The sequence below is a fragment of the Armigeres subalbatus genome, chromosome 3 (assembly GCF_024139115.2).
Source record: "Armigeres subalbatus isolate Guangzhou_Male chromosome 3, GZ_Asu_2, whole genome shotgun sequence".
Classification (NCBI taxonomy): domain Eukaryota; kingdom Metazoa; phylum Arthropoda; class Insecta; order Diptera; family Culicidae; genus Armigeres; species Armigeres subalbatus.
Genome location: NC_085141.1, coordinates 308,299,364 through 308,323,152, shown reverse-complemented (window position 1 = coordinate 308,323,152; position 23,789 = coordinate 308,299,364). Strand labels below are relative to the sequence as shown.

The 23,789-nt window shown below is 38.0% G+C and overlaps 1 protein-coding gene across 1 annotated transcript; it reads left to right on the top strand.

The window, feature by feature from the left end:
• Nucleotides 1-4,543: 4,543 nt before the first annotated feature.
• On the top strand, nucleotides 4,544-6,475 carry LOC134220693 (ras-related protein Rab-18-B-like). The gene is made up of 4 exons (XM_062699795.1): nucleotides 4,544-4,783; nucleotides 5,057-5,224; nucleotides 5,711-5,978; nucleotides 6,043-6,475. Exons 1-4 carry the CDS (start codon nucleotides 4,713-4,715, stop codon nucleotides 6,136-6,138), a joined length of 603 nt encoding a protein of 200 aa, XP_062555779.1. The 5' UTR covers nucleotides 4,544-4,712; the 3' UTR covers nucleotides 6,139-6,475.
• The last annotated feature ends 17,314 nt before the right edge of the window (nucleotides 6,476-23,789 follow it).

Sequence of the window (23,789 nt, the reverse complement as noted above, 5' to 3'; positions counted from 1 at the left end):
CTCGAACAACTTTGTAGAAGACAAAATCATTATAAGTCTTATAGATCTCGAGATATCCACCTCACTAAATTATTGCATATAAGCTAGCGCCACCTAGCAGATGTGTGTCTAGCTAATCTGATAATCACAAAATGCATTACGCACATATTTATATTACAAAAATTGGAGCGCGTTCTGAAAGATTTGAAAATAAATAATATTTTTTTCCTGATTTTATTTATTTCCGTGTTTGCCTCAATAGCAACCGGATATTCACCACCGGTGCGAAGCATGATTGCACTTCAACAACCTTGATAGAAACAACCGGTGCGAGAACAAGTGCATAAATAAAATATGAACGCATTTCGTTCCTATACTAGACACTCATTTGGATACACATCGGTGGGGATCGTCTCAGAGACTGAGTGAAATTGTATTGGTGAACAAACGTTGCATGAAGAAGAAGAAGCATAAAGATGATATTCGAAAAAAAAATTGCACGGGGAAGCATACGAAGAAAATTTTGAAACTCTTTTTAAAAATTCTAGAAGCAATTTAGGCTGTGAACCGTTTCACAGGTTTCAACGAATCGTTTAACTTTTAGTTAAAATTTGACAGTTCGATGGTTATTTCGCAGGTATCTGCTACCCCCACTACGTTTGACAATAGTCAACATCTTTGTGTTTCCCATTGTGTTGGGTTTCTCACTGACAATTCTATTTTGTAAACAAAACACTATTCCGAATTGATTTTTTTCCAAATAGACGTAATTATTTTTCATCATTTTTCAAGAACTTGTGCGAAAGTATGAAGGCGAGGTGTATTTCATCAAGAATATTGATACCTTTAATAAATTTTCATATTTCAATCGGCACCAAGCGCACTACTTCACCAAAATATCATGATTTTTAAAACATATTTTTTATGGCAGGTTTTCGACGACTATGATTACGCCTTCGTATAAAATTAATCGATGATTTTGATGCTGGTATCAGAAACATGGCCGCTTCGCAGACCCCTGTTATTTCGCCGTGGTTAAAAACAGGAGGGTAATATGCGGTACATCGCGCCTCCTCTGCATGTAGTATGAAGCAAATGTAAATAAACAATCCCACAATTTTTTCGTTAGTCAGCAGTAGTGTATGTTAACCAATATCCTACAAGATTCCAGTTCGAAAAATGTTACACTTGCCAAGCGAGGTGGCCCAGGGTGGCCCGCCTTTCCCAAGCGGCGAGGCCCGGATAATACATCTTAGGTACACAGAAAGAAAAATCATTTATCAAATTAAAAAAAACGTTGGTTAAAATAAAAAATTGCGTTGGTTCTTTTTCGTAGAGAGTTCGGTATGTTCAAAATAAAAGTACAAACACTTTTGTTATATCCAGGTTTCAAAAGTGACATGCAGCTCTGAAAATAAAAGTACAAACTTTTTAAAATAATATTGAGGAAATATGAAATCAAAATAGACACACTTTAGAAAAAAAAGTTTAATATTTTAAATTTGAAATGAAGTTTAACTCTGTCACCTGCCCAAGTCACCCCCTGCCCACGAATTTTTTCCTCCACCCCAAAGTTTGTATCAATAGTTTTTATGTCATGGAAAATATGTTTATTTTTATTTCATTTCCAACTTTTGTTCGTATGCACATTGATAACTGGCCACATAGTTTGCTCCTTCGTCAATAAACCATCTGGTTCAATGATTTAGTCGGCATTTTGGATCTGTAAAAAATAAACAACGATAATAACGAAGCAGTAAACTCAATGTTATTAATCAAACAAACCTGTTTCTCGGCTTCCACAGTGTCGTCATATGAATGTCCATTGCTCCTATCCGATTAGTAAAAGCCTCTTTGGGTGAACCGCCTTGTCCTCAACGGTTCTTTGTCAGCCAGTGGCCTAGTGAAAATAAAAAAAATGGTTTTTATTTATCACGATGCTTATTGGCAGTATACTCTTCAGGCAGTAAAAGAAGCCGTATATCGGTATATAACGCTTTGATGGAAAGCTGATCAGCCCTGTGGATAAAAGCCGAATAAGGGAACTATCAAAACCAATTTAGAGCTATCATCTAATGACGTTTGGATGAAATCAATAACAATAATACCAGATTATACCTAGAGTTTTACAACCTGTCTCTTTTACTCGCATTTGGAACTGATATTATTGCCTGATTTTCTCAAAATTGCACGCGGCGAACCTTTCATGAAAGGTACCGCCGCGCTTTCTGCACCCCGTTTACTTGATTCTTATGGATGAATAGCATTGCGGTGTATCGTTTGTCGCGGCCGTACCTTTCGACAGTCATTCGCCGCGTGAAGTTTTGTGCAAGTACCCATTTGGGAACATTACAAACGCCGCGGAGTGTATCATATCCAGAAAATCTGACAATATTGAAGGGGAAGGGGAACGGTGAGATGTTCCGGTGGGTGCACGACAATTATTTTTAAAGCCTACCATGTATGCTTTGCAGTAATAATGATTAACATTTGTACATATAGGAAACTAAATCATACTGCATGGAAAATGCAGGATAAATGTTTCATATTTATTCTCTAGCTATATTTATTAGTCGAAAGAAACCTTTTATATAGGCGAACATAAAAAGTATTCACGGACTCAGCATGTTTTCACATTTCTTTTTTATCATTCCCCGCTCTTGGGATGAAGGCAGATGGAAACCATCTGTTTTTATCACTTGCCAGCAATACATCCACTCAATTTGGAGATGGATCAGATGGCAAACTCACCGGTACTTGAACCAAATCCTTCCACCAAGTGTCCAGGCGTTCAAGCCCGGAGTTAAACATAAATGGCAAAAAAATCATCAATCCGTCAGAAGGAAGAAAAAAGAAAGAACACATCAAGATGTAAATAAATATTTTTCGTTTCATATTTTTTCATTTCGTTTCAACTCGTCTAAATATTTTGACATTTTATTGGCATAGGCGTGGAAAAATAGGTAGGGGCAAGCACTATATCAGCCAAATAATTCGCCAAAAGCGGCTTTTGAGCAGCACTTATGTGTAATTTAAGTCTTACTAGCACTGTTGACCAGGTTTTTAATGCGACTATAGAACCGAAATAAATTCGATTTTAACTGCTTAATGGTTACTTGGGTAGAATTGCATTTCACTTTTAAGAAGCGTGATGCTAATTTCTAAAGCCTTCTTATTGGTTTAGATAATTCAATAAAGATTAGATCCCATTTTGTAATACTTTGAAGTGTTTTTCACCATGTTATTCGAAATGTTTTCAAACTAAGAATCTATTAATTTAAATAAAAATGTTTTTATTTTTTTTGAAGTGCCCAAATCTAATGCCTTTTACTGATTTGTTTATAGTGCGATTTGACAGTTTTACAGTTTTAACAGTGAAAGTGTGAACTTTTAAATAAATTAACAGAACTGATTAAACATACTTTTAGAATGATAAACTAACTTTCGCGGTATACAATTTCACTTTTAATTTGAACAAAATATCGCACTTTTCAATTGTAAAGTACAACATATTTGAAGAAACAATATTTTTTGTTTCTGTGTAGGCTTGATTATAGATAGTAGAATCTATAGATGAGCGAAAGCATGGCTGAGTCGGTTTTTTTGACCGTGCGCACGCGCATATGACGTCACAGCCCTTAACATTTCCATTGAAATCGTGACGTCATGCTCGTTTGGAGACACGTTTGACAGTTCGTTTGGAGACAGAGGATTTATCTTCGCTCATCTATATATTCCACTATCTATAGGCTTGATTTGTTCGTGGATGACAGGCTTACTCCCCCCCTGGTTAAAAATAACCCTGCTCCGGAGCATGGTTAGATTTGACAGTTCTATAGTTAAACTTTGTTCGCGAGAAAATTGACATCATCAACAGGTTGCGGAAGTCCTCACCTTCCCATTGGTGCTGTTGGTTTGCGTGGGAGTGCTATCAGATTCGTCAAATACTAGTACAGTATACCCCCGCTGATCCGACAAATGTATGGCCGGACTACCGGGGATTCTCTCGTTAATCTGACTGTCAAATCCATACAAATGAATCAAAACAAAATCACAGCACAAATTTGAAAACTGACAGCATAATGTGTTTAAATGGGTGTTGATACTTTTTAATCTGGATTAGCGAGAACCGGTCTAACGAGTCGTCGGATTTGCTCGGTCCGGATAAGCGGGGGATACTGTAGTCCCATTCATCCGAGGGGTTCATTGTTTACCTGTTTTAAAATATACGTTACATACACTTTTAATAGCGGGACGCATCCACTATTCCGAACTCATACGTCGGATTGACGGTTGTACGTGCAGGGGGGGAGGGGGTCAGTGGTTTGTGACAGGAGGGTGAAGGAGGTTGAAAATGCCGAAAAACCATGAATGCAATTTTTGAACGATCCCTTGTGAGTGAAAACATTTGGGTAGTTCTTGTTTTTTGTGTAGTGCAAGCGGTCAAGAAAAAATCCCATGTGGCAGAATGAGCACTTAATCCGTCGCCGTCATCAGCATCATCAGATGTGGAACGATGACGATGACATCATGATTCAATTTTGTTATTTTCATTACTGATTGCAGTCAGCTGCGCCTTTGCACAAAGCTATCCAGAATCAACAAGGAAGGGAGCCGTTTTCCGTTCATAATAGGTTTTCCGTGATATCTTTTTAAAGTTTCGTTTCGAATTTGCTCGGTTTTAGCAGTTGTACTCCGTGCGATCCAGTAACAAAAATAATCATACAATAAAAATGCAGAACGATAACATTTTAGCCACATTCAAAATTCTAATAATAGGCGAAAGTGGAGTTGGAAAATCTAGGTGAGTAAATCGCCCGGAGGGAAGACTTCGGTAGGCCGTTGCACTATGAATCGTTCCCGGTTCTATTTATAGACTGCTTGCTACATTAAAAATGGGAAAAAATGTTCCAATGAAAGGTGATGCGACATGTAAACAATGTGATAAACCTTTCTAATTTTTAAACGCCCTTGAAAATTATTTAATTCTACGCAATTTCACCATCAAAAGTCATCATCCTATCAGTTTGATAACACATCATGTGCATAGAAAATAATGTCACTAAATAAATTACAGTTTGATGCTGCGGTTCACGGAAGATGATTTTGACCGCGATCAGGCCCTAACTATTGGAGTGGATTTCAAAACCAAAATCGTCGAGATCGACAACATTAAGGTGAAACTAGCCATCTGGGACACAGCCGGGCAGGAACGGTTTCGGACTTTGACGCCAAGTTACTACAGGTTAGAAAAGGGCCAGCTTTACTATTGTTCGATAGTTTTATGTAATTTTGTTTCTCATGCTTGATTGGTTGTTTAACAGTTCTAAATATTTCATACTTTCTAACAATTTATCATTTTGCTACTTCCTATTTTTGTCTTCTTTAATGTTTCTTTCCTTCCTTTGTCATTCTTATTAAGCAATCCTAATTCTGCATTGCTTTTCTTTTCATCGTACTTCCTATGCACATTACTCTTCTAGACATATACTGAATGATACCAAAATTTCAATAGTTTAGTATAAATTACTGCAACTATCGAAAAATCTTCGTTATTAGTTGAATACACAAATCTTCGCACTAGAAGTCCACCATATAACAGATTTTGAAATTCAGTCTCTGAAATGAGTTATTGATAAAACAATAAAAAATCGAACTCTGAAAGCATTTGCTTGCTTTCACTATCTTGCAATTGACCCTTGGTTTTTAATACTCTTCCATATATCTCCAGAGACGCACAAGGTGCCATCCTGGTGTACGACGTCACCAAAAAGGATACATTCCAGAAGCTGGAATCGTGGCTCAATGAATTGGACATCTACGGCACCCGGAACAATATGGCGAAGATGATTGTCGGCAACAAGATAGATTTTGCCGATCGGGCCATTAGCCGGGACGATGGTTTCCGATTTGCGAAAAAGCACCGAACCATGTTCATCGAGACATCGGCCAAAACGAGCGAAGGAGTGAGGGATGCATTTGACGAAGTTGTCAGAAAGGTAAGGCACAATCAAGATGAATTAGCAATAATTAAACGATTTGATGACCGATAAATTGATGTAGATCATGGAAACGGATGGCCTCTGGGAGCGTAATGATTATGGCGACTCTGTAGATCTAAACAGTCGAGGACAACAGAGAGGATCGTGCCCGTGCTAATGACCGCTCTCAATTCTAGCTAGTAGGAAAGATTGCGTGACTAAGCCATAGATATATTGTGTTGATTTGCAGCGCCGTTGCTTCGTTCTGTTCTCGATATTAAAATAAGAGGATGTGAAGTTAGGGTTTAGTCAGTCAGGTGACACTTTTTTTTTTTTAACTTTAAATCAGAAAAGCATGATATTAAGCTGATAAACATTCTGTAAACTAATAATTGAAAGGTGTAGCTTAGAATCTATTTATTAGGAAATATATTGTAATCCAGTGGGTTACAACCCTAAATATGTATCATATAGAAATACATTTTTTAAAGATCAAATAAAAGTCTTCAAAAGAACCCACCTTTCGGATATGTAATCTTACCGCGATAAGCCGCTGGCTATTAGCACAGAAATGGGTATCGAAAACAGATCCACACTGTGGTGGTATCAAAAATCAACATTTTTTTTTTCTGTGTCGCGTTTTGAATCCATTGACATATAGGGTACGGGTCTGCTACAATATCCTACCTACTGGATTCCAGTTCAGCGCTTGATTGTATATTATTCGTCTCCGCTTTTTTTTTGTGATGTGTGGCCGACCCACCTCCATTTATGTCCTGGGGTTTCTGTGGATGGTGAGAGAAGCGCTCAACCAGGTCACTCAGCTTACTCTGCATATCGAGCTTGCCCGGCACTATGAAGTCGGTTCCCAGCTCGTTGGTGGACCTGTGCGCCGATCTACTTTGAACCGGCGGCGGCGTGAATGTATTTTTCTAACGGCGGCGGCGGCTTAGCCGGCGCCACGCCGCGGTTGTTTTCGGCGGCGGCGGCGGCGGCTCGATCGGCGTGGTTCAAAATTTTCCTTCAAACAGTTCAAGCAATTTAAATGTCTGCATTTCTCGTGCAATAAAAGCATAAAATATATAAAGTACGCTGCTAATTTTAACACTGTATACTAGCGAGAAAGTGTGCAAAAACTTTTGCTGTTCGTTCTGATTAATATACCTTTTGAGGTGACATGGTTCGGAATAAGCCTCTTTTGGAAATCCCATAAAATTCCACAGAGATCCTACATGAGAAAAATCTTTGAAACATCCAAAGAATTCTTCTGAAACTTCCAGAATATTTAAGTAAAGCATTTTTTCGTAAGTCACCCAAGAATCCCTCCAGGAACTTCTTCCAGAATTCCTTATAAACTTCTCCAGGAATTCCTTCAGGAATACCATGAGCAGATTCTCCTAAGATTCCTTTAAAAAAAATCAGGAATTTCTTTACGATTTCCTCCAGTGATTTCTCCAGAATTTCTTTATGAATTTCTTGTAGGAGATTGCTGTGGTGGATGTGATTTAGATTGTAAAAAAAATTAGAACAGTAAGGGTCTGTTCACAAATTACGTAACGCAAAAATCCGAGTTTTTGATCCCCTCCCTCCCCCTCGTAACAAAATGTAACATTTTTGGTACCCCCTCCCTCCCCCTGTAACGCGTAACTGTGAAAAACATTTTCCCTTCTCTGAAGCGTTTGGGTTTCGGAATTTTTTGAACACTGTTAGAAAAAGGGACGGCACATAATAAAAAATCAAGGATATCAAGAATGCAGCTAGTAGAAACGTAAATAGAATTGCGATCATAACCATTTACATACACTAATAAAAATCCACACATTTTTATTGGCAAAAATCTAAAGAAATTTACAAATAAATTTTATGTGTGCGTTAATAACCACCCGCTATTGGAAAATCCACATAAAGGTTATTAGTTAATAAGGGTTATGTGTGTTTCCACATATACGCTATGCAAATTTATATAGCCGTTATGTGGGAAATGCTATAGTCAAAATTTATGTGTGCCACACATAATGGATATGATTGGATTTTTGTCAGTGTAGTTTTGCGAAACTGTGGTGTCGAGAAATACAATATTCGCTTGTTTTTTTACTCATCCCGCTATGTCAGCATGCTTGATTTCGATAATGACTAATTGACGATAACGATAAACAACAATTACTTCAATCAGTGATTAAAAATAAGACATTCAAATAATTTTTTATTCGCGTTATGCGTAACAGTTTGGTAGTACCAACCCCTCCCCCACCTTTTAGTGTAACAAAGTATAACGTAAGTTGGACCGCCCCCCTCCCCCCAGAAGCGTTTCGTAATTTGTGAACATACCCTAATTTGAATTTCTTATCGTTCTCTTATATTTGGTACAGTTTTGATAAATAATAAGTATATTTTGTTTTAAGTGTAGTCGATCAAACAGTTTCATCGAATTTTGTGAAAAATGACAGCTTGAACCGTTTGTTCGTTTTGCCAATAGAGGTAATAAACTATAGAGGACGATTGTCGCTGCGGTTACCTTTGTTATCGTCCCCAAACATGTTGGGTACCTATCTGTCAAAACGTTCTGATTTTTCCTTCGTTGACATTTAGTGCCATATCCTTGCCAGCAAAAGATGTTTCGCCAGTGACGACAGCGACAGTCTTCCTCTATAGTTTATTACCTCTATTGTTTTGCCGAAAGCTTCAACGAAAACGAAGGAGGCCGACGAGAGCGTGCGAGAAAGCTTTCATCGTTCTTCTTGCGACAGATCTTGGCGACGATAGACGCACATGTGCTGAGTGGTTTCCACTCAGCATAGTTTTTAGTTCGGCCGATTCAATTCGTTGTTTCTGCTGGTTTCAAATTTTAGTTTGGTTACCACAGTCTTATTATGGCCAAATTAGACTAGCGCACTACTAGCGAAGCTAAGTTTAACGTACGGATTGCGAGAAAAATCCAACTTCACTAGTCTCCCTTTTCGGTTTTCAACTTGACTAGCGATATAAAACTAGACGGGTTTACCGTGCTTGTATCCAATGATTTGGTTTTGTTGATGTTGATGACTAAACCTGCCAAAGAGGAGCGATCGGTAAGGTCGTTGAGCTTACTTTGCATGTCAGATTATGTACAAGATTGCAACGTGGTTAAATTAAATGGAATAGTTCTAAACTCGTCTTATAGGCTACCTTACACCTCAGGAAAATTTTCCGCCGGATTTTGGTCCCCGTGGATTTTAAATGGGGCCGGGATTTTGATTTTCCGTGCCCAAATCCCGAAAACATCGCATATGCAAAAATACATGGGGAAAAAATCCGCGAACCAAATTCCCGAGGTGTGAGGCTACCTTATGGCAGGCGAAAACAATCCACTGAAACAGGTTAATAATTTTTTGTCTAAAAAAAAGGGAGAAAACAGAGCTACTTCGCGCCGGATTTTTATTTTGAAGTTTTTTTCAACATGCAATCGACATTTTCACTGCCCTCCGCACCAAAGTCGAAAGGGGTTGGGGCAGGGATTGAATTCAAAAGAAAATGAAAAAGTCCCTCACTTATCATCTCTGTATACATATACGATATGTAGCATACCGTGAGAGACTTTTTTTTCGCAACCTGTCATGATGAAGACCTGATTCAAGAGGCTATACCTCATGATAAATTTATTAAAAAAAAACTCCAAACGCGGGGAGCATTAGTTCTGATGATTCGAACTTGTTCGACGCAGCCGGACGGTCCCCAACAGGGTTGACATATGTCAAAATGAACGCAGTAAATTACATGGATCTCAGTATATTCTACGGTCAATCTCATCGCCGCCGTCGTGAGGACGACGAAATTCATCCTCAGAGACCTGTCGCTCCGGCAGAAACCAAAAAACATCATGAAGAGCCATCGCTCCCATCAATAGAGGTAATAAACTATAGAGGACGATTGTCGCTGCGGTTACCTTTGTTATCGTCCCCAAACATGTTGGGTACCTATCTGTCAAAACGTTCTGATTTTTCCTTCGTTGACATTTAGTGCCATATCCTCGCCAGCAAAAGATGTTTCGCCAGTGACGACAGCGACAGTCTTCCTCTATAGTTTATTACCTCTATTCTCCCATCGAACAAAAATGTTGCCTAAGAGACCTGTCGCTCTAATCGAACAACTAATTTTTTTTTCAGAGACCTGCCGCTCCGAAATTCATCCTCGGAGACCTGTCGCTCCGGCACGGTCAAAAACCATTTTTTCAAAATGATCCAAATTGAAAACTTGAGTCATGGGTTGTTAGTAGAATACTTGACGATGATGTAAACATAGTTTTGAGTCATTTTATTCGGGTGGATTATACCTTTACAGTCAATACAAGTTGAGCATGTTGTCGATTTTTAATTCTGTGAAATCTTGTAACATTTATCTTACTGCTTCATTATGTTGGCCACAACATATACATCATCCAAACCTATTATATTTGGCACCATTACGAAGTGTAGTCCAAAAACTAATAAAGCCACGCATATACGTTCGTAAATTATTTTTGATCGCGCAGAAAGTACTCGGTCTTTATAAAGACACTATAAACAAAGACGGGAAATGTTCCAATTGGAATTCCAAATTTACTGTCAGTGCTATTCCAATCGAGCAGAAGACCTGTCATTCCAAAAAATCACGCAGAGCATTTGGTAAGGGCTAATTTAACTTCCGCAAAAAACATGTTTAAATTATTGTTGTAATATTTTTGGATCAATGTAGCCTAATAAACCCCTATAAATGGTAGAAAATGACTCTCAACTTGTTTATATTGTATTTGCTATCTGATTTGCGTGGGTATAAGCGTTACTAATCATTTTTTTGAAATTAGGAAAATCACTTACACCAATTTGAAAACTTTATGCAATATGAGCAGTGTTGCGCATTCAGGGTTGCCTGCTCGGTTGCCTGTCGAATTATTTGCTCAGGGATCAGATTTCGCGTCTTTGTATATATAGTGTCTTTAGGTCTTTATTATGTATAAAATTATTATTGTATTACCTTCTTGCTGTATTCATTGTAAAATCCAAAAAGGTACCCATCGGTACCCATCAATGAAATTCACACTGTAGTTTAATTTTTTTGTCAGAAATCCAATCCTGCCGAAATTAGGTTCCGCCACCCTCCGCCCGCACAGTTATTTTGGTTTTACTGACAGTGGTCGTTTCGGTCTTGCCAATCAATTTTGATAAAAAGCAACGCACAATATGTTTTCTTTTCTCCTTCTGCTTCTCATTTGCCCCAATAAGGCATTTTATGAGACGTTTCGCGGTGGCCCGTTTATTTACTTCTAATGTTTTGTTTTGGTATGATTCTGCGTGAACATTCCGTTAGGTCCGAAAACAAAATAATGTTTGTAACGTTTTACTTTTCATTCATGTTTTCTTCAGCATTTCATGCTTAGAATGCAATGGTATGAATTATCTAACGATACATTTTAAAAATCATATGAAAAACTATGTTCTAAAACCCTGGTAGACGAAAAGTAAAACAGGCAGAATTGATGATAGGACCCAACGGAATGTTCGGCGCGAAATTACCAAACAAACGGGCTCCCACTAATTGTCAAAGTAGATAAACACGAGAAAAACAGCTGTTTCGATCTGTCTCATAAAATGCCTTATACAATGGTGCGACATCAGCTGAAAATTGTCAAGGGGTTGTAAACTTATTACGTAAGCGTTATTTTTGGGTTTTTTTTATTTTTAGGTAAAACGACAGATCCCCCTCCCCCTTAACGGCATGCGGCCCCTCCCCCTTAATGTGTACGGCCCCCTAGTACCATTTGTTCTTGTCTCACGCATACTTTAATTAAGAAAATTCCACATGATCATGAGTTTTTAAAAGGCACTTGCGTACTCATTACAGGCACTTGAAAATACTGTAAAAGAAAGTAGGAAAAACTATCAAGTCTTGTCTTGCAATGCAGGGAGAGTATCTTGTTTGACCCCTACATCTAATTTTCCATACTTACTCTGTAAAAAGATCATGAGTTTTTCACATGAACCGTAATATCAAGAAACGATTTGCGCCTCTACAGCTTTACTTTGTGTAGGGACGAAACAAAATCCATTCTATATGTTTACAATTTCCAATAATGGAATACATTTTTCCGTTAGCACTGCAGTGAGGCGACAGAAATTAGTAATTAAAGATAGCAGTTAATATCTGTGAAAGTGCTCATAGAAATAGAACTCTATATTCTATACCATTGATACTTGATGAGGCACCACTTGGTGCAAGCACGTTGTCTTTGAGAACGTTAGCGTGCTTGCGACGACTGGTGACCCACCTCTCGTTCCGGTAGTGGATCTCTAGCTTACGGGTCGGTGATGCCGAGAAGATGAACCATCCATTCAATGAAATATCATAATATGTGGCCTGCTAGACCATTTTATTAACTTCTAACATTTTTGACCGTCTTTTTTGGAATTGGTCCCACTGTGCGGCATAAAACAAAAAACATCATGAAGAGCCATTGCTCCCATCGAACAAAAATGTTGCCTCAGAGACCTGTCGCTCTGGTAAAGGCTGTCCACGTTAAATTTCGGACGCCCATCATCCCATGCGATTTTTTTTAAATTTTCTCAAACCACTGAGGAGATCTATTTACACGACAGTTGAATCTCTCCGCTTTATGCTATTCTTTCAGCGGGTTTTCCTTCTTGTCCAAAGAGATGAAATGGCTACAAATCAGTTGGACATTGTCTCAGTGTCCGAAATTTAACGTGGACAGGCTTTACTAACCATCGGAGACCTGTCACTCCGGTATTATTTCTAGAGTCCTGTCGCTCTATGATAAATTTAAAAAAACACATCACGGAGACCTGTCGCTCCGGAATAAGAATTTCAGTTTTCTGTAACTTCAATTCATACTTACCCACTGCGCCATGTGGTAAGGGGCCGTCCAGAAACCACGTGGTCATATATGGGGGGAGGGGGGGGTTTGGAAAATGACCACGATAAGCCACGTGGGGGGGGGGGTGTTGCTCTCGAACCACGTGGTTTTTTTTTACAGGAAAACTTTTGATGAATAACAATGGCGGTGTAAAAAATACAAATCAATAAAATTTAGTGATTTAATCATTAAACGCAAAGCGCATCTTAGGGCCGATGCCCACGTAGCGTCTTTTCAACTCAGCATTAAAAAGACGCAGGTGTGCATCGAGAAAAACCGGTAACACAGCGTCGGTCGTAACGCCGATGCATATCTGCGCTATTTGACCATCTTAGCCTTAGATCCTTTTTCCATAAAAAAAAATAAACGAAAAAACAGGTTGCGATTCAGTCTCAATTTCCACAACAAAAATTTTGAAAGGAAAAATGGGAAAATATAAAAAAAAAATCCGCCGCGCCACACCACCGCCGCCGATGGTTTTGGCATTACGCCGCCGACACTTTTGCATCAGCGGACTGCAGCTACAAATTTGAAAAATATTTATGTTTTTACAATAATCCAAGAAAAAAACTTCAAAAGAATTTCTTGTAGATATTCAGGAAAAATCCAGTAAAGAAATTTCCTGTAAAAACTTTGACATTACTTCATATAATCCTGATAAAGTGCTGGCATTCAGAACGATTTTTGAACAATTCTCTCTGAAAATTTTTGGAAATTTTGCTACAAATTGTTAATGAAAAAAAAAACAAAACATCTCCAGTGTAAATTGCGAAAAAATTTCCTTAAAACTCCGAAAAAAATTCCATGTAAATTCTGTCTGAAAATTCAAAACAGTCCCGTGGGAAATACATATAATTTTTGGTGGAAAAAAAATGTTCAAATTTTCATATATTTTTTTACATTCTAATGAAATTTTCTACGATAAGTTCTTTCGAATCTTCACCAGAAATTCTTCTTTATTTCCAAAAGAAGTTTTTCGAACATTTTAAGGAGTGCACTTCAAAATGTTCAGTCTCCAGTTAGCTTTGCGAGCAAAGGCGTAGGGTTGCCAACCCGGAGATGACGATTTCGATTCTCGTTCTTGTCTAGGATGTGTTCGGGTGGGAAACATTCTCGACATCCTAGGTATAGTGTATCCATCGTACTAGCTACACAAGATATATAATCGTGCAATGGCTTGCATATAAAAGCTTTCAAGGAAATGCTAATAGAATATACTAAGTTGAAAAGCAGACCAACTTCCAGTTGGAATATGGAGCCATAGAAGAAGAAGAAGACTTCTAAATTTTTCAATAAAAACTCTTCTGAATTTCCGAAAGATATTAAACAGCCAATGCCACATGAAACACTTTGATAGGGGGAATGACGGCTTTGGCAGGTTTTGTTCTATTATTGTCAGGGGGGTTTTTGTGGACCAAATTTCATGAAATTTGGCCACAATATTCTTTGATATGCAAAGAATGTTTAGACCAAATTTGAGCATAATTAATCATAGAAAACCCCCCTGACAATAATAGAACAAAACCTGCCAAAGCCGTCATTTCCCCTATTTCCGTTGATTTTTTGTTTTTGGATTTTTTTTTCAAATTTGGAATTTTGTAATGAAATTTTTTCGGAATACTTTTTTACGCTCTTTGTGAACTCTATCACATTTTTTTAAATTTTCCAAGTATTTTTTTATTCGAGGCATTATTTAGAATTTCCACGGAAGAGTCTATGGATTATCTTCAAAAAAATCTTTGGATTTTCAAAAAATAAATCTTTAGAATTCTCGAGATTCTTGTTTTTTTAATTTGTACCATAAATTCTTCCAAAATTTCATCGGGAATTCATTCTTCTTCGGGAAGTCATTTTGATTTCCTTGTAGGTTCAGCTAAACATTGCTTTAAATCTTTACCATGCAAAGATGCACAGGAAATGGTTTAGAAATTTTAAGGAATTTTCACATCAGAAAATCTTTAAAATTTTGATTTAATTTTTTAAGGAATTCCTTCGAAAGTACATTTTTTTCGTTATTTTCACTTGTTAAAACATCGGAATTTCCTCGGGAAATTCATTATTGGTGTTTCAGATGAACTTTTTTTGATTTTCTACTGGAAAATCTTAAGAATTTCCATCGGAAATATTTTGGCATATTCCGAATAATTTGTTTTGGATATTAAAAAAAAAACTGCTGAAAATGTCTAAGAATTTCTTTTGGAAAACGAAAAAAATTTCCATTGGAAATTTAAAAGAATTTCCTTTGAAGATTCATTAAAGTTGCCCAGGATTTAAAAAAAAAAATCTTTAGAGATTCTGTAAAAAAAGTAAGCTGAATTTTTTTTTCTAATTTATACTGAAACCTGTTAATACCTGTTAATATTGGAATGTAAACTAATTTGATGATTCTGAAAGCAAAACTGGAATTTCTACAGGAATGCTACTCAAAAGAAACAACAGTAGGAGGTTTTATTTGCATCTCTAAGATTACATATTTACTTTGTGATTCTCTGATAAACTTATTGTTGTACGAGTTCAGTTCAGATGCTTCGCTGAGGTTAATATATCTTAAGAATTTCCAGTACCTCCAGAGCTACGGAAGGTCCCAAATACTCTTAGGAATCTATAGGGATATACAGTGATGAGCTTTATAATTATTTAAAAAAATTCTAAACCATTATAAATTTTTCTCGCAACTTTTATAACATATTCGCGAGTCCCCATTTTTTTGTATCCTCCTGATGTATCGAAGGTGTACGAGTTCTAGATATCCTAATACCCGATACACATTACAACATGATAACATCATCAAAATGTTCGAATTCATTAAAATTTTTAATTTCCATGCTGGGTTTAGTTTGATTTTAAATCAGTTGAAATTGTCCATCTTCAAAATTGATCAAACCGATGTTTTATTATTTTTATTAACATAAGGTTTTTATTTTTTATTAACATAAGGTTTTTTTAAATGTTTGTACTTGAGAAAAAACCACGTGGTCATAGGGGGGGGAGGGGGGTCTGCCAAATGACCACGATAAGCCACATGGGGGGAGGGGGGGTTGAAAATCTTCAAAAATATGACCACGTGGTTTCTGGATGGCCCCTAACCAAACTAAAATTTGAAACCAGCCGAAACAACGAATTGAATCGGCCGAACTAAAAACTATGCTGAGTGGAAACCACTCAGCACACGTGCGTCTATCGTCGCCAAGATCTGTCGCAAGAAGAACGATGAAAGCTTTCTCGCACGCTCTCGTCGGCCTCCTTCGTTTTCGTTGAAGCTTTCGGCAAAACGAACAAATGGTTCAAGCTGTAATTTTTCACAAAATTCGATGAAACTGTTTGATCCACTACACTTAAAACAAAATATACTTATTATTTATCAAAACTGTACCAAATTTAAGAGACTGGTAGAATGGATATTTTGACGTTGGTTTTCTCAGTCTAATTTAATTAAGACGGCTAGTTTGGCATATCCCGACGTTTCGGTCCCGTGTATTGGACCTTTTCCAAGGGATAAGCTGTCGGCCGACTCTCGTTACATACGGAATGAATGTCTTAACTGGGTAGTTGAAGCTTCTTGTAGTTGCATTACACATTAGATATTAAAAATTAATTAGAAGACAATATTCACTGCACAGGGCAAATCATCGTCAAGTTGGCACTTAGTAGTTCCACTTGGCCAAACGGTATTTGATCTCGCGAGTTTATTAACCGTTCAAATAACGTATGGAAGCCAAGTCCAATTAATTGTAATTATCGTTAGTTTTCGCTTTGCGCAGTAAATTAACGTACTCTATTTCATTATGTGTGGCTGTATAAATTGTGCTGTATTATTTATTACATTAAATCTTATATTATTGTTAGTGAAACCCTTGATGAAACCTGTTATGGTGATCTGTGTGATCTATTTATAATTTATAAGTTCATTAAGACCACAGTTAGGTCAATTAGATATGAAAAACCAAATAAACAAGTATAAGTTACTGTGATATATGTGTAACATATGAGCTGCTCGGGTATAATTCATGGGAGTAGATTTCCTCATAAATTGTGCGGGAAAAAATCTTGTCAGAGAGAGGAATTATCTATAGCATATCTGAGCTGATGTGAGTAATTCCCCAGAATCCTCAGATGAGGGATTCCTCCAAATTCCTGAAGAAGGAATTCCTCTTAAAGTCTGGAAGAAGGATTCTCAAAAATTCGTGCGAGATGATTTGCCCTGAGCTTTTGTAGGGCCAATTCCCAAAAATGTCTGAGAACTTATGCAAAATTTCTGTGGGAGGAATTCTTGAAGGAGGAATTTCCCAGAGTCTCAGAAGGAGATATTCGCAAAAAAAAACTTAAGCAAGATTATACTACAATTCTTGTATAACGACTACCCAGAATTTGTGACGACGAATTTCTACAGAATATCTTGAAATTTCCTGAAAATTCGAGAAAAAGGAAAACCTGTATTGAAAGGAGAGGGTATGCTGAAGTTCTTTTTCCTGCAGTGGTAAGTCCACATAACTCCTGGGAAAGAATTTCCCAGTATTCCTAGTGATAGAAGAACCCAGAATGCTTGGAAAATCAGTTTCCCAGAATCCAGGAGCAGATATTTCCAAAAATTCCCAAGGAATTTTTTTCTCAAAATTCGAAAAAGTCAAGGTTTTCTTTGCGAAAAAGAATCCACGTGTCTTGGAGGGACTCAAACCCTCAACCACCTACTCTCTAGATATGCGTGATAACCCCTACACAACAAGACCACTTAAAGGTCACGTTTGCGGAAAAGCCATCAGAATCCGAGTACCAACCTCCACCGCGGTTAGCTCTCTTTTTTGCTAATTGAATATCTTTCGGATGCTTGATTTGTCCAATCTCCACATGTGCTTTACTGTTGTATATCCACAGTCAAGCGAGTGCACATTGTTTATTGAACGAGAGGATCGCACTCCATGCCATATTTTGGGTTGTCATGAGTATGATCCACAACCTCCAGCACATGTCTTGCCTGTATTTTCATCAATTTGCAAGGGGAATAATGGCAGAGAAATGCAAATGTCTGTATTTGCTCACTATGAATCGTCTGCACTTTCTTGAAACGCTTAAACGAGATCTGGATTGGAAGACAATACTCGTTAGTTCCTTGAATTTCGAGTTAGAAAAGGCTATGCATTTATTACATACATTTTTTAGAGATTGTGCTAACGTAAGAACTATATCACATACATAAAACGCGACGCGAGACTGGACACAACACTTATGGTTCTTACAAACGAAAAAAGGTTTTTTTTTTTTTTTATTTTTTTATTTTTTTAAATTACCTTTTTGTCGACCGGTTTCGGGCTTGATGCTGCCCATCTACAGGACGTGGTCCAACTGGTTACAAAGAGGGACGATTACATTTTTGTACTTGGCACAGTACACGTCGAAAAGAGATAGCTTCACATTATTTTTTGTTTCGTCAAGTGGAAGAGGGAAGATGATATTGGGGCTTCATCTTCATTCATTAGCGGCTGTTCGGCAGTGGCGATGTATAGAGATTCCCAAGCGTTTAATTGAGAATACTTCCTTACGTTACTTTTAACTTTGCCTGTTCCCAATCTATAGTGTGGTCAAGTTCGACATTGTGCGCTGCCACACTCGAGTCGATGAAACGGCCATTCTCCGCTGCGTTTCTATGCTCCCTTAGGCTGACCTTGAATTTCCGGCGTGTTTGGCCAATGTACACTGCAGGGCAATTTTTACAGGGAATTTCATAAATGCCTGACATATCTTCTTTCGAAATTTTATCTTTCAAAGAACATAAACAATCTTTTAGGGTATTCCCACTTTTTATAGACTGTTTTGAAATCCATGTTCATCAGTGTACTTCGTTCGGTTACATTATTGCTAAATAACATAAATTCAATTAATATTGGCCTGTTCAAGATATGATATGTGTCATTGTGACATTGAATAGAATATTGTGACGGAGGATGTTCGCGGCTATCCAAGAAATACCTGAAGTAGAGGTCTTGAATCTACGCGTAACCAATGATCTACAGGCCTATCTTGTTGTAATGTACCCATTTGGTACATATAACAGAATCTTGCGTATCGAAGACGTTCGCTTATCCAAAAACTACCTGAAGTGGAGGTCTTCAGATCTACACGCGTATCCAATGATCTACAGGCCTGTTTTGTAAATTAATATACCCATTGTGGTCATATAACAGAATCTGCGTATGGAAGATATTCACGGTTATCCAAGAAATCCCTGAAGTGAAGGCCTTCAGGTCTGTTTTGTAAATGTAGTTTACCCATTGTGGTACATATAATAGAATCTGCGTATGGAAGACGTTCGCGGTTATCCAAGAAATACCGAAGTGGAGGTCTTCAGATCTACACTATCATGATCTACAGGCCTGTTTTGTAAATGTAATATACCCATTGTGTACATATAACAGAATCTGCGTATGGACGATCTTCACGGTTATCCAAGAAATTCCTGAAGTGAAGGCCTTCAGGTCTACGCGTAACCAATGATCTACAGGCCTGTTTGTAAATGTAATATATCCATTGTGGTACATATGATAGAATCTGCGTATGGAAGATCTTCACGGTTATCCAAGAAATTCACAAGTGAAGGCCTTCAGGTCTACACGTAACCAATATCTACAGGCCTGTTTGTAAATGTAATGTACCCATTGTGAGTACATATAACAACATCTGCGTATGGAAGACGTTCGCGGTTAACAAGAAATACCGGCAGTGAGGCCTTTAGATCACGCGACCAATGATCTACAGGCCTATTTGTTAATGTAATGCATTTGGTACATATAACAGAATCTCGTATCGAAGACGTTGCTGGTTATCCAAGAAATACCTGAAGTGGGGTCTTCAGATCTACACGCTATCCAATATCTACAGGCCTGTTTTGTAAATGTAATATACCCATTGTGGTACTAACAGAATCTGCGTATGGAAGATTTCACGGAATCAAAATCCCTAAGTGAAGGCCTTAGAGTCTACACGTAACCGATGATCTACAGGCCTGTTTTGTAAATGTAATTTACCCTTGTAGTACATATAATAGAATCTGCGTGGAAGACGTTCGCGGTTATCAAGAAATACGGAAGTGAGGCTAGATCTACACGCGTAACCAATGATCTACAGCCTATTTGTTAATGAAAAATGTACCCATTTGGTACATATAACAGAATCTGCGTATCGAAGATTCGCGGTTATCCAAGAAATACCTGAAGTGGAGGTCTTCAGATCTACACGCGTATCCAATGATCTACAGGCCTGTTTTACAATACAATACCCATGGTGGTACATATAACAGAATCTGCGTATGGAAGATCTTCACGGTTATCCAAGAAATCCCTGAAGTGAAGCCTTCAGGTCTGAACGTAACCAATGATCTGAGCCTGTTTGTAAATGTAATATACAAGGTACATATGATATAATCTGCATATCAAAACGTTCGTTATCCAGAAATACCTGAGTAGGTCTTCAGATCTACACGCGTAACCAATGATCTACATGCTTTTGAAATGTAATGCCCATTGTAGTACTTATAACAAAATCTGCGTATGGAAGACGTTCGCGGTTATCAGAAATACCGGAGTGAAGGCCTTCAGTCTACACTAACCAATGATCTACAGGCCTGTTTTGTAATAAATATATACACATAGTGGTACCTATGATAGAATCTGCGTAGAAGATCTTCACGGTTATCAAGAAAAACCTACAAGTAGGCCTTCAGGTCTACACGCTAACCAATGATCTACAGGCCTTTTGTAAATGAATATACCCATTGTGGTACATATAATAAAATCCGATGGAAAGATTACGGTATCACAAAATACCTGAAGTGAAAGGACAGCTACATGATCTAAAGGCCTATTTTGAATATATAATGTACCCATTATTTTTTGCCTTTCTCATTTAACAAAGTTGTACCGAAAACTATCATTTCACTCAAGAACGAACTTTTATAGAGGCGGAGACCCATAGTGTTATATACCAATCTACTCGACTCAACAGAACTGTATGCATGTGTGATGTGTGTGTATGTGTTTGTGTGTGTGTGTGTGTGTGCACAAAGCAAAATACATTGAGACAACTTTCTTATAGCAATCCTTAGCCGATTTTCTCGCAACAAGTTTTATTCGATAGAAGAAAAGCAAAGTTGATCGCGTTTGAAAGTTATTACGAAATGGTCATTAACCGAGCCATATAAGCGACATATATGGTTGGTGTCTTGACTAAATGCGAAAGGCAGTATCACTATTCAATGAACTAAGTTGGGTTTTTTTTCTTGAGTCGTTCAACAATGATTCACAGGTTTTAGGAGGGGAGGTTTGAAGATTTTGTGACTCATACAAGGTATAAAAAGCGTGACAGACGAGGAGGGTCTAGAAATCTCAAAAATAGTGGACGTCATATTTGAATCATCCCTTTATTTGTGTGTTTTTTAAGTTTAAAATCAAGTTCAACACAAATGTATTCAATATGAAGAGAGCATGAACCATATTTAAAATCGGAACATTGATCTTCATCTACGCGTGAAGATCAAATTGCTACTCGAGTTTCTTGAATGAAAAGACACTTATGCTGTGAGGGCATTCTGTTCATTACTGACAGAGCATATGCCATATTTGAAACCGGAAAATTGATCTTCAGTTACGCTTAGATCGAAAGGCCTTACTCGAGTTTCTTGGATGACCAAGAACATATGCAGTGAACGCATTCTGTTCTTTGCTACAGAAGACATGTACCATATTTGAAACCGGAAAATTGATCTTCAGTTATGCGTGGAGATCGAAAGGCCTTACTCTAGGTATTTCTTGGATGACCAAGAACATATGCAGTGAACGCATTCTGTTCTTTGTACTACAGAGAGCATGTACCATATTTGAAACCGGAAAATTGATCTTCAGTTACGCGTGTAGATTGAAGGCCTTACTCAGGGATTTCTTGGATGACCAAGAACATATGCAGTGAACGCATTCTGTTCTTTGTACTACAGAGCATGTACCATGATGAAACCGGAAAATTGATCTTCGTTATGCGTGTAGATCAAGAGCCCTCCAGGGATTTCTTGGATGACCAAGAAATATGCAGTGAACGCATTCTGTTCTTTGTGCTGAGCATGTACCATATTTGAAACCGAATGATCTTCAGTTACGCGTGTAGATCGAAAGGCCTTACTCAGGATTTCTTGGATGACCAAGAACATATGCAGTGAACGCATTCTGTTCTTTGTACTACAGAGAGCATGTACCATATTTGAAACGGAAAATTGATCTTCAGTTACACGACGAATCGAAAGGCCTTACTCCGAGTTTCTTGGATGACCAAGAACATATGCAGTGAACGCCTTCTGTTCTTTGTACTACAGAGCATGTACCATTTGAAACCGGAAAATTGATCTTCAGTTATGCGTGGATCGAAGGCCTTACTCAGGGATTTCTTGGATGACCAAGAACATATAGTGAACGCATTCTGTTCTTTTTGCTAGAGAGCATGTACCATATTTGAAACCGGAAAATTGATCTTCAGTTACGCGTGTAGATCGGCCTTACTCCAGAGAGTTTCTTGGATGACCAAGAACATATGCAGTGGACGCATTCTGTTCTTTGTACTACAGAGAGCATGTACCATATTTGAAACCGGAAAATTGATCTTCAGTTACGCGTGTGATCGAAAGGCCTTACTCAGGGATTTCTTGGATGACCAGAACATATGCAGTGAACGCATTCTGTTCTTTGTACTACAGAGCATGTACCATATTTGAAACCGAAAATTGATCTTCAGTTCGCGTGTAGATTGAAAGGCCTTCTCAGGGATTTCTTGGATGACCAAGAACATATGCAGTGAACGCATTCTGTTCTTTGTACTACAGAGAGCATGTACCATATTTGAAACCGGAAAATTGATCTTCATTACGTGTAGATCGAAGGCCTTACTCAGGATTTCTTGGATGACCAAGAACATATGCAGTGAACGCTTCTGTTCTTTGTACTACAGAGAGCATGCCATATTTGAAACCGGAAAATTGATCTTCAGTTATGCGTGTAGATCGAAAGGCCTTACTCAGGATTTCTTGGATGACCAAGAACATATGCAGTGAACGCATTCTGTTCTTTGTCCTACAGAGCATGTACCATATTTGAAACCGGAAATTGATCTTCAGTTACGCGTGTAGATCGAAGGCCTTACTCAGGATTTCTTGGATGACCAGAACATATGCAGTGAACCATTCTGTTCTTTGTACTACAGAAACATGTACATATTTGAAACCGGAAAATTGATCTTCAGTTATGCGTGGAATCGAAGGCCTTCTCAGGATTTCTTGGATGACCAGAACATATGCAGTGACGCATTCTGTTCTTTGTACTGACAGAGCATGTACCATTTGAAACCGGAAAATTGATCTTCAGTTACGCTGTAGATTGAAGGCCTTACTCAAGGGATTTCTTGGATGACCAGAACATATGCAGTGAACGCATTCTGTTCTTTGTACTAGAGCATGTACCATATTTGAAACCGGAAAATTGATCTTCAGTTAGCGTAGAGTCGAAAGGCCTTACTCAGGGTTTCTTGGATGACCAAGAACATATGCAGTGAACGCATTCTGTTCTTTGTGCTACAGAAGCATAGTACCATTTGAAACCGGAAAATTGATCTTCAGTTACGCGTGTAGATCGAAAGGCCTTACTCCAGGGATTTCTTGGATGACCAAGAACATATGCATGAACGCATTCTGTTCTTTGTACTACAGAGAGCATGTACCATATTTGAAACCGGAAATTGATCTTCAGTTACGTGTAGATCGAAAGGCCTTACTCCAGGTTTCTTGGATGACCAGAACATGACAGTGAACTTCTGTTCTTTGTACTACAGAGAGCATGTACCATATTTGAAACCGGAGAAATTGATCTTCAGTTATGCGTGTAGATCGAAGGCCTTACTCAGGGATTTCTTGGATG

Coding starts and splice junctions, on each gene's coding strand:
- LOC134220693 (XM_062699795.1), top strand. CDS start 4,713: ATGCAGAACGATAACATTTTAGCCACATTCAAAATTCTAATAATAGGC. Junction 4,784..5,056: donor AGTGGAGTTGGAAAATCTAG/GTGAGTAAATCG, acceptor AATAAATTACAG/TTTGATGCTGCGGTTCACGG. Junction 5,225..5,710: donor TTGACGCCAAGTTACTACAG/GTTAGAAAAGGG, acceptor ATATATCTCCAG/AGACGCACAAGGTGCCATCC.